Below are 12,173 nucleotides of genomic sequence, written 5' to 3' on the forward strand. Positions count from 1 at the left end.
AGTTACACTCTTTACAGTCGCACGTTCCTGAGGAGACCCTCCCCTTTTATCAGAGGGTGGCGCTGCAAAATTGTGATGCCAAAAGAATAGGAGGGGACTCCTTGAATATATTCGTTCAGTTGTTCCCTGTGCTCACTTCGAACTTTTTAATCATGTACGTTTTTAACTATAGGACAGAAAAGAGTAGCTAATCGACAGCCACTATCCAGCAAAATAATCTGCGACTGCATCAATACCTGGAAAAGAATGCTGCATTAACACACACAGTACAGTTCGAGGCATATTTATTTTCACTTTTAATTCGTATCTTACGATACACTTTCTTTAGTTTTAGGTGAATGCAACATTTTGTTTAGGTGAACAGATGGGGCGACACAACAAAGAATACCAACTAATGGAACCAAAATATAACATTTCGTATGTTCCTTTTCCTTCCCTCGTAGACAGCTGTCGCGTTTCCGTCGTTAGCAGGATAAAGGAAATTTCCTTTTTAGCTGCCAGGCAACAGGCGCACCACTGACGTTGCTTCTTCTGAGCAATCGCTGGGACCGGTAAAATAAGGCAGGACGGAGACGTCTAGTGGAGCGTCTTTTTTGCCATGAGCAAGTTGTTTTTATTTTATTTTTTCTAAAGGTTCATTGTTATCATGATTCCAATGTTATGAAATAATTTATATAACTGAATTGATAGGTTTAAGTTTAGAGTCTACTTTAGAGCAGATCAGTTTACATTTAAATACTAATTAAAAATAAGTAAAACCCATGTTTCTGTTGTGCTAAATGTATATTCACTATAGTCTATTAAAATTCACAAATTAAATTCCGCCTGTGATGGGAGAAACGCATTGTAATTGAGACAGAAGATTCTATCTTTACTGAGTACTGGTCTGGCTGGAAACCAGCTGCAATATGAGAATCTACAGCTACTGAAATTACAGATAATATTACTGAGTTTTTATGTCATAGAATACATATTATATTCACATTACCTGTGATGTTTGTGAGTGGATTATATTAAAAACAATGCTTGAAAGCATTATAACATGCCAGTTCTACAAGGAAAGGGTATTTACTATTTTTCATATAACTCCATTTATTTAATATGCTTTGCATAATGGTCAACAAAAGTATGGAAACTACAGATAATAGTCATTCCAGATTAATGACACTTACCTGCATGTCTTTGGTGGTAATCTGTGGCAACATTAAAATAATGTACATATTTATTTTCTGCATAAATTAAAAGTTTAAAAAAACTAAATATTTGTAAGTAGTTGTGTCGTGCAAATCTACATGCCACTCGACAGCTAATGACAGGGTATCCAACCCTGTGACGTAACTTGCCATTTGTGCAACAAAGGTGACGTCTGTTAGTGACACAACGATAGGCTGGAGGATACGAACATGAAGAGGGTGGGGTCTGGGGGGGGGTTATTGGGGGTGGAGGAATCACTCCTGACATCACACTGAAGCCTATATACCTACAGAATGGAGCCCCCAGCTCCTTATTCTGCACCCAGATAGCACAGAGACAAGGCAGAGAAAGAGTCCTGTTTCTCTCCTCCTTAATCCCTACCTTATGGACCTGGCTGCTGCCTAGATGCACAGAGACCGTGGATTTGGCAAGATGAGGGCTCTGACTGTTTGCATGTTTTTGCTCTTTCTAGCTCATGAAGGGATGTGCTCAGGTAAGTATCACAGAACATATTTTTTTCTCCTGAATATGCTGTGCAGAATACAAAGCACATTGTGACTTTGATTGATTGGGGTAAAATGGTGTGAGGGAGTGCATGCACAAGTAAAGTATTCATTTTTAACATTTTTTAAACTCTTTCTGTGTGACACTTTATTTTTCCGGCCAAAAATTATTCACTTGCTTTGAAATTTCTGTAGTTGTCATTCATTACAAATCCAGTTCATTATTCAGTGCTGTAAAATGAATAATGCATATCAAGAAAAAATGTTTTTTCCACAGCCACAAACAAACATAAAGCTCAGACATTTTAATTATCCATAAATACCTAAAATCCACACTTTAGTTTAATGAATACCATTTTGATACTCACAAACACATTCTACTTGTAAGTAAAGTTTCAAAAGAGGTAGTGTGAACATGTGCTTGAATGCAACACAATAAAAGACATGACATGAGAAATTAGTTTTTAAAATGTTGTCTTGAAAGCCATAAGAAAGTATAAAGTTAACAGACAATTATGACCGGATTACTGAGCATCTAGCACAATTGACTGGATAAGTGTTTGTAAGCATCCTTTAGAAGTATATTTATATATTTATCTTACTGTATGATTTGTCCAGGTTAATATATATGACCAATTTCTAGAGTTAAAAAGTCTTCTGAAATAAGTGGGCATTTCACTATAAAAAGAACTCATACACGGTGACCACATCTAAAAACTGTTTATTCCATTATTGACTGGTATAAATCCGTGAATGGCAAAATACATAATCTACTGACATTTTATTCCCGCTATTCCTGGGTTTGCTTGCTCTGCGGATATTCTTAGTGAAATTTGTTGCTCTCTTGGCAAATGTGTGTGTATGTGTGTATGGTATGTGTGTGTGTGTGTGTGTGTCTGCATGCACGGATACCCCTCTTTGAGTCGTGCTGAGGTCAAAGTGGAATCTAAAGTTTATGCAAATAGAAACATCTTGAATTCCTGCTATAATCATTTATGACTGGAATGTCATTGGCATTATTCATTTTCTTTGGAGAGGATCATCCATTGCACCTTACATGACATATTGCTTTTATATGCTCATTTATACAGTTTGAATGCATGGTTAATGAGCTTGCTAAATGCTACAATACATTGCCTTGCTCTTTTACAAGAAATGGTGCTGCATTATGATCTTATAGGGGTCTGCAGGGATACACTGCACTTTGTCAGGTTCACTTTAAGTTTCACATCCTAAAGCCTTTATTAAGCTTATAAAGCATATAACGACATGATAGCACTGTAACTACTCATGAACAACTGCTGTACTTCCTGAAGACTGAAAGAGTGACAGTGTGCTATGCAGGTGGCATGTCACTCTGTCACCTGTCATAAAAAACAAAACCTTTTCAGCTGTTATATAAGAGGCTTATGATGGTTGTCCACTTTCAGTTGTAAACAAAAAAAAAAAAGTTTATGACAGCTATATCGCACAAATCCTTATAGCAATAGAGAAGGGTCTGGTCATTTGGCAGACCACTTAATAATAGCAAGCTCAGAGAGAAAAATGTTGTTGTGGACAATATTAGCGGCGACAATGAGCCATTAATTATTAAAAATTTTGAGCTAAAACCCTGAATGCCATTACACTGCCCGTCTCTTGGTACAAATTTATTTTGAAACCTATAAAGGGTTTTGAACAGAGGTAAAGAGCTGTTCGTCCCTCTTTTTCATCCACAATGAGCTTAAAGCGGGACGTTTTAACACTCTCCCTGGGTGCAGACCATCAGCTGAAAGCAGGGAGGTTAATAGACACATCTCCAAACCACCGCAGGGTATCATGAGGAATAAGCACGGCGTGCAGAGACAGTGTCGTTAGAGAATGCAGCGGACCTGCACATTAAAAACCAGAGCCCAGTGTGTGCTGAAAGGGGACAGCTGTCATGAATCAATTGCGCTCTAATGTCTTATCTTTTCATAATAGATCCTTGTCTTGTCTGCCTTTTGTTTGTTATAATGCTAAATGTTAAACTCATGCTTAAGATGTTTTGTTTTGTGCATACCCCATCCCTAATGAACCCATGCTAATGTATTTCCAAAAGAGAGCAGGTTTGATAATGTAGTGGTGTACTTGCTAGACACTAAATGAACCGTTGAAAAAAACGTTGAACACATTTACTTTGCTTGATCCTGGGACAGATTCTGAGCAGGAACGGAAAGGGACAGAAGAGGAGTTTTTGAACAGTCTCTTCACTTCAAAGGTACGTCCAGTTGGGATCTTTTGATCCAGGTCTGACTGCAGAGAACAAAGCACACCACCCAGCCTACCTTCTGTCTGACATCTCCAGGGCAACACACTCAATCATACAATCTAACTTTTATTGTGGGTGTACACACATTCTAAATACACTGTGTGTATTTGATTCCCCATAGTTGTAACATATTTATTTATTGTTATATTATTATATATGTTTTTACTTTAATGTGGACATCAGTAACATCAGTACAACATGCAATATGTAGCAAGCACCAGATGCATTATGTCAAGTGTTTTCGATCAGCTAAAATCACCAAAGACATGCAGGTTAGTCAAAAGACGTGCAGGTTGGGGGCTACACATGAAAATGAGCTCATTTTCTCTGGCACATTCACATTGATGTGTAAACTAATGATTAATATGCACTGTCCTTCATCAATAAATAAAGATAACCTGGATATCACAGACGAGTGCATATTTCATAGGCTGGCAGAGTGTTCAGACAGCACTGCTCAATAATACTAGAAACAGAAAATGTAGGTTTTGCAGGATAAAAGTCTTTTTTTTTATTATTGACTTAGTGTAATACATTTTTTTGTTAAGCAAATTGAAATAATAACTACAGAATATATAATAATACAGGTCAGGTGTAATACAAGTACAAACCAATTACATGTAAGCATTCCCTGCCTGTATTAGCCATTAAATCACACTTAATGTATTTAGCGATCAAACTATATAGCTCACTCTTGGCACACTTCATAGATACATTTAAGAATGTCTGTGAGGAGATTTCTGCACTTTCATATTGTGCACTGACATTTAACAACTGTAAAGGTCTCTTCATCATGTTACAATAGCATCTGACTTGACCTAAAGAGTGTTTTTTTCTGTGGAGATGATGATGGAAATTGACTTATTGCACTTTTTTAAGGTAATTATTCATAACATGTTTTGCACATGTATCACACATTGTGTTGGATGAAATAAGAGGACATATGGAATAGTATTTATCCTGCAGCACTGGGAGATTGTTGATTGATTGCTTGCTTCATAGCATAGAAAGGGCAAATGAGTCTGACAAAGCTGGATAAAAAGACTAAAAAGATTTATTTCCTATATGCCATATTAATCCCTTAACTGTTGCATTGCTTATGTCTGTATATGCTATCTCTGTGGTATTGTGCAGGAATATTGATCCCATGCAGAGATCGATCAAATGTCATTGCATCTCTGAGTATTATCTGGGGTAATTTCTGCTGCTAAAGAATCATTGCTATTTCTTCTGTTGTGTCTCAAATTTTGTTATATGAAATGGACTGTGAGGCAGTATGTGAATGCTCAGATATATGAAAATACATTTGATTCACAATTTAATGAATAAACTGGGTATAGCCCAGTTGGAGATGGTCTCCTTCTGGTCCCAGATTAGACATCAGTCATTCGTTCACACTTTAGTCCTCTGAGGTCCATTAAAGGAACTCAGTAAGCACTTTGACAGGTTGTGATTCAGCAACATCAATTTTGAAACTATATGATATTCCGCATTATGTGGGGGGAGGTCCCAGGTGCAGCATAAACCTATGGCAAAGAGGTCCCTGCTGCATGCAGTCACATCATTAACATGACTATTGTATCCAGGGCCATTTTACATGTTAACACGTTCACATTTGCACAGCTATATACACTCACTGACACTTTATTAGTTATTTATTCAACTTGTTTTTTAGACTTATTAAGTCTTCTGCTGCTGTAGCCTCTCCACTTAGAGGTTTGACGCATTGTTCAGAGATGTTATACCACATCTGCATACCACTGTTGTAATGCATGGTTATTTGCGTTACTGTCACCTTCCTGTCAGCTTCGACCAGTCTAGCCCTTCTGTGACCCCTCTCACTAAGAATGTATCTGCCTGCAGAACTGCTGCTCGCTGGATGTTTTTAGTTTTTCCGCACCATTCTCTGCAAACTCTGTTGTGCATGAAAATCCCAGGTGATCAGCTGTTCCTGAAATACTGTGACATTACATTACTGTCCATCTGATTGGTTTGCCAGCGTAAGATTGGCCTGATTGATGGATTTAGCAGGTGCCACCCAGTTGCTAATGGACATGGGTAACATTTTTCGACTTCTAAAAGAGCAGACACACTGTCCTCATTTTGTCTTTTTTTATTCATTTAAACAGGGATAACGCAGAAGGAGGTATAGACAGGGAAGGGATTGCAGCTTGGAAGTTGCTATGGCAGGGGATCAAACATCGGCTTGAGATATGGCTTGTATAGGGCTTGAGAATCAGCTGCCTTATGGACTACGCCACACATCTCTGCAGGGATAACATTAATGTACTGTGGAGGGAGACTTTTATTCTGAATTATTATTTCAGTTCAGAAGCTGCTGTACTACATATACATATCTGGATATTAGATCTGCAGATGATCACTATCACAATCCAATTACTGTATGTCTGATTTACACTTTTATGGGATCCATGCTTTTCTAAATGACAATAATTATTAAAGGTTAAAATAGAGGTGGAGTACTGCATCACTAAAACATTAGTAATGGATCATTTACCAATTTATAATTTAAGTGTTTCCTTTGATTATGGCTTACTAAAGTATTCAAATGACCATAATTATCATTAGAAAAGTGCTCTAACTGCTGGACATGGCAATATACTTATACTTAATACTTATGTCTTCCCTTAGGGCCAAGCAGTTTCAGAGAAGCCTAAGGATAAGGAGAATTATCTGATGAATTAGTTTAAGCATACTATTTCTCTCATCATACACACATGGCTGACACTCATTCATTTCAGCCATTGCTTGCCAGTCATATTTTCTGTCTTGTTTAATACTCACATGCATGGGGATAAAATGCTATGTGAACACATCAGCAGTGTGAACATGGTGATAGGACATACTGCCTTCCAGAATAATGGCCAGTTACTGGGAGATATAGTTAGGGTGACCAGATTCCCCTCAGGACCGTGTATAGCAGTGGTTCTCCCTCCTGGTCCAGGAAACCTGTAGGGTGTGCTGGATTTTTTTGTTACTGTGAAAACACAGTTAACTCATATCACCTGGTTTCTTGGCTCTGAATTGGTTGCTGATATTAAGGCAAAAACAAAAACCAGCACACCCTGCTGCTCTCCAGGACCAGGGGTGAGGACCACTGGTGTGTACAATGCAATGAGAACCTACAACAATGGCAAGTAGAATCAGAAAAACCCATTACAATGTGTTCCAACTAAAATACAGGAAAATCTATATTTTCGGGGCTTAAATACGAGGCTGTCCTGGGAGAAATGGGACATCTGGCGACCATGTATAAAGTGAAAGATGTACTGCTTCTGCCTGCAGGTGAGCCGACCACAGTGGAGAGCTCCTCTGCTGGACGTCTGTGGCCTGATCCAGAGCCTGACCGGCCGGGGTCACGAGGCCTGGCTGGATAACGGGGAGGGCGTGGTCACCAGGGAAACGCTCTCCACAGAGCCTCTGGAGGGCCTGTATGACCTAGAGAGCCTCTGTAGAATACTACAGCCCAGAGAGGTAAAGCGCTCAGCATATGCACACACACACACGCACACATACACGCAGCGCACACAGATGCACACACACACATGCATATATGCAGCACATAGATGCATATACACACGCATACACAGCTCGTACATATGCTCTCACACACACATGCATACATGCAGCACACAGATGCACACACACACACACGCATACATGTGGCTCACACAGATGCACACACAAACGCATACATTCGGCTCACACAGACGCACACTAACATTAATGCATTTACACATGAATGCATCTATACATTTTGAAGACTAATGCCATGGATTTTTTTGGGAGATTGTAAATTTGAGTCATTATATGACATTTGTGGTTTGCTCCGGATAAGAGTCTGTTAAATGAATGTAATGTAATTAACTGAATTAAAGTTTAAAGTTGACTTAGAAAGGGTAAATGGATAAAAGGATAAAAAAGGAAATTACATGTTTCAGTTTGATTGCCTCCCTCCAATTTTAGCTTTGATTCTCTCTCTCTCTCTGTCTCTCTCTGTCTCTCTCTATCTTTCTATCTCTCGCACACACACATCCACACACACAGACAATCACTACTCTCAACACAGCAACAAACTCCGGCATCCATTACCCTCCTGCAGCAGAATTTAAGTTGGTTTTGTGCTTCCCTCATGCAGGTGTAAACTCTTAAGTGAGCTAAAAGCCCTTCTGTAATTACAGCCCACTACACTACACACCATTATGCATGATCGCTCCATCCCACAATGACAGACTGGGATGTTCTGCCTGCTAGAACCCATTGGGATGGAGATTGGTTTCTCAACTGGCTTTTCATTTCAGATATTTCATGAGTACCTGGAGTCCGACATCACAAAGAACAGTGCGAACCCACCAAAAAGGAAATCACCATATATACTGAAACGGCAGCTGCAGATGAGCAAAACCAGGAGGCCATATATTCTGAAGCGCAGTACATACTACTGACCTCTGCTCTGCCACGTGGAGTCGTTCTTAACTCTCAATGTGCATCTGTAATAACTGTATACATGGTATTTATCGTTCTGTGTTTCTCATGCGGAGGTTTCTTCATCTTCAGACTCAACATGACTGTGTAAATAAAAAAACACACCAAAACTGTATCATTAAACAACTAAATTATGTTGTTTTCTTCTGCCTTTTCCCCAAAAAACCATTCATGCATCTTGAGGACAAATAAAAATGAAGGATTTCCAGTGTCTAAGACATGACTCTGTCTTTCCTCGAGTTCAACTCTTAGAGGTTTACAGAATCTGAGTATGGCCAGTTGTAACCGGGGCCTGCAATAAGAGAATTGTCACTAATCAGGGAAAAACTATATGGACATGATTAAATTATGTATTAAAACTGACCTAACAACAAACTAGCCACTAGGATAAAACACATTCATGTCTATTTTCTTTAAGAAGTTAATGTCGTTAACTTTAGCATTTTCAGGAAATATGACTATACAAATGTTTGTTTACAAATTTTTTATGTAAGCAAACATAAGGAGAACACATTTTGGATTCCTGTAATCTCATAATAAGATGCAGCACTGTATTGCCTTTGTGCAGGGGTGGAATTAGCTCAGCAGATAAGAGCAGTTCTTCTGGCAGTTGGAGAGTTGGTGGTTTGATCCCCTGCCCTGGTTGTATACATCGCCGTTGGTGTCTGTGTGTGTGTGTGTGTGTGTGTGTGTGTGTGTGTGTGTGTGAATGGGTGAATGATTATTTGTGAAGCACTTTGGATAAATGTGCTATATAAATGCAGACCATTTACCATTTATACTGCCAATAAGAAATGTCTTGCAGTGCCTCCACAGGAAACATACACATGAAAAAAGTATTAAAATGATAATATTTTATCTTTGCTATGATCCTTTATGAGCATATGATTATGATGTCTTGAGAAATAAGGTCTAGCAACCCATGACAAGTCTTGAAGAGCCAAGGTATTATTTCCAACTTTTCTTTTAAGTTCAGAATTTTAGAATGAAAATTTTTTAAAATGAGCAATACATCCACACTCAAGAAACAAGTGCAGTAAGCCAGTCATGTGATAGATTGCTTTTCCTGATGGATAGAGTAATAAGCCTGCTCATCCTAAGGACTAGAATAAACCCCACTGGCCTAAACAGCAGCAGCCTAAATGCATACCAGATTATATAACTGACACCATGATGATGTGTCAATCATATAATGATGTAGTCTTTAAAATGATAATGATGCCTCTTACTAGCTGGCTGTCAGATGAGTAAAGATTCATAATGAATGGCTGAAATAGCTCTTGTTCAGACTTGTGTTTCATTGGCCAGGGGAGCTGAATGAGAAGAGAGTTTAATAATGGTGGGCCCACATTGCAAGTGCATGCATATATTCTCTTGGTGTCACTCAACTAGAACTGTGGTGCTATTGAGCAATATGGAACCTGCATGGTATACAGAGCTAATTATATCATTTTACAGCTAAGGAAGGATTTTAAGGTCAGTGAAATGTTTGTGTACAGTATAAAAATTGTATTTTTTGAATGATTCTCAGAATAAACAATTTATTATATGCGGACAAAAAGGAACAGCATTATTTCCCTCACACTGTAATTTTTTTTCTCAGGATTCATTTACTAGATAAAGTTATAAAAATGATATTTAAAAGTTAAATGCATCAGTATTTTTATAACTATGGTTATGGACTTATACTTAGATCACATTCAAAGCTTGGTATTTATTGGCGCTGTTGACATTCTAAATATGTGGTTTACCCACCATCTAGTGTTCAAATGATGTACTGCTTGTTTTCCAAGTTTCGGCGAGGATAGTTCAAACAGTTAAAATTGATTCTTCAGTTAGCCTCTCTGACCCAGAACAGTGAAAGCTAACATTACAATTACATAATAATTCATCTTAATCTTTACTGCATGTCCATGATATTAATTACAATATGTTTCACACACACGCACACACATGCGCATATGTTTCACACAAACACACACACCCAATACAGTTATTTATTAACATTAAATATTTGCTTATGTGGAACATGTTGACATGTTGAGGATAAGCTGGTTGTCTTTATAATAAGTACATTTAAATATTATATCATAAACTGTTATAATTTGTTTGCAAATACTGATCAACCACAAATAAATGACTTTGATTCACTTCACCAACACATGGATAATAATCCACAAGAGGGCAGCAGAATCCTAGACATTTTCACACTACTGTACACACACGCACATGTGCAGACACACATATATTACTTCTGTCCCATCTAGTGCAATATGTTACTGTATATGCATTCACTTAATATCCGTATATGCAATAACTTAATATGCCTGTCTTGTAAGTTTTAAATAAGTGTTACATGGATGAAGACTCATACTTCAAACATAAAAAAAAAATATTTTTGAGACTACTTTCATAGAATGAAATAGTTGTGCTTTTCACTCTGATGCAGTCTGCAGTATTGACATTCATTTTCTATGACTGTGGTCTGAATTCAGTAGAAATCGCTGATGAAAATGCAATGTAATAGTTACACTCCTCACCGTGATACTGGAGCATCTTCAGTTTCACAAAATGGAAACTGCTGGCTCAGTCTGGGCCTGGCCTGGAAATTGCATACGAGGCAGCTGGATCTCCATAATTGCATGTGAAGGAATGAGATTAGTTCCTTTGCGAAAAATCTGATTCTGCGAATTAGATGATGCGAACAACCGTGACCTTGTTTGCTGGCTGCAAATCAAATAATTAGATACTACGTACATCTGAGGGAAGCCACCCTGCATTGAAAATATGAAGCCACAGTATGATTATGTGATGGTTGCCTTACAGTATGTGAAGTACTGTTTGTATGTAGTATTTCTGACATCTATGAGCACTCTATGCAATGGCCAATGTAAAAGCAAAAGGTATATTAAAACAGAGATTCTAAGTCAGTTCCACTCCAAAGTTACACTCAAAGTTCCATCTTTTTCTCCTTTCAGGATAAAAAATTACCATTATAATTTTTACTTTTTAATTATACAGAATGATAAAGTATACACTATACAGAAATGATGTAAAATGAACTGGAGAGACTTTGCCTTATCTTTGTTAGGGTGAGCACAAGAGAATTAACAAGGAATTTGCACTGCTAATTAAAAGAGGATCTCCCACATGGCATAGCTGCAGTCTTCAGGCATGACCTTTATGTTCGAGACTTAACAATGAAGTTTTGTTCACACTTTCATGTCAGGCACAGTACAGGGTAACATTTCAGGCACAGTACAGGGTAACATTTCTGCTCTCGAGCTGGGCCCAGTTTGCACTCACAGAGTCAGTTTGATCGTGACCCAGATTGTCCCCCGCAGCGCAACTCAAACCTCCTCCTTGAAGGACCACATTAGCAAAGTGACAATGACAACTGAGACGAAAACAATAACAACAGTAACAGCAGAAGCATCATCAAAGCGTGGTAAACATCTGTTTATCCACTGTGTGTGGGAGCAGTGCAGCAGGCTTACTGTCTCCTCACAGCTGCAGATAAGCTGTGTGTCAGCATGCCATGCACCCTCTGGTAAAGCAAGAGTAAGAAAAGAACAAAATGTTCTTTCCCATGTAAAGTAATCTGCCGTGAATTTGCAGAGAAGAGCGGAGAGTCCAGAGATCATGCTTAGGCAGCAAAGAACAAGAGAATGCACAGCTGG

General features: G+C 38.3%; 1 protein-coding gene across 1 annotated transcript; it reads left to right on the forward strand.

Annotated features, from left to right (window-relative positions):
• Nucleotides 1-1,535: 1,535 nt before the first annotated feature.
• Nucleotides 1,536-8,677, forward strand: nts (neurotensin). Its single transcript, XM_061250603.1, has 4 exons — nucleotides 1,536-1,687; nucleotides 3,875-3,936; nucleotides 7,294-7,482; nucleotides 8,310-8,677. Exons 1-4 carry the CDS (start codon nucleotides 1,600-1,602, stop codon nucleotides 8,451-8,453), a joined length of 483 nt encoding a protein of 160 aa, XP_061106587.1. The 5' UTR covers nucleotides 1,536-1,599; the 3' UTR covers nucleotides 8,454-8,677.
• Nucleotides 8,678-12,173: the final 3,496 nt, after the last annotated feature.

Source organism: Conger conger, chromosome 8 (assembly GCF_963514075.1).
Source record: "Conger conger chromosome 8, fConCon1.1, whole genome shotgun sequence".
Lineage (NCBI taxonomy): Eukaryota > Metazoa > Chordata > Actinopteri > Anguilliformes > Congridae > Conger > Conger conger.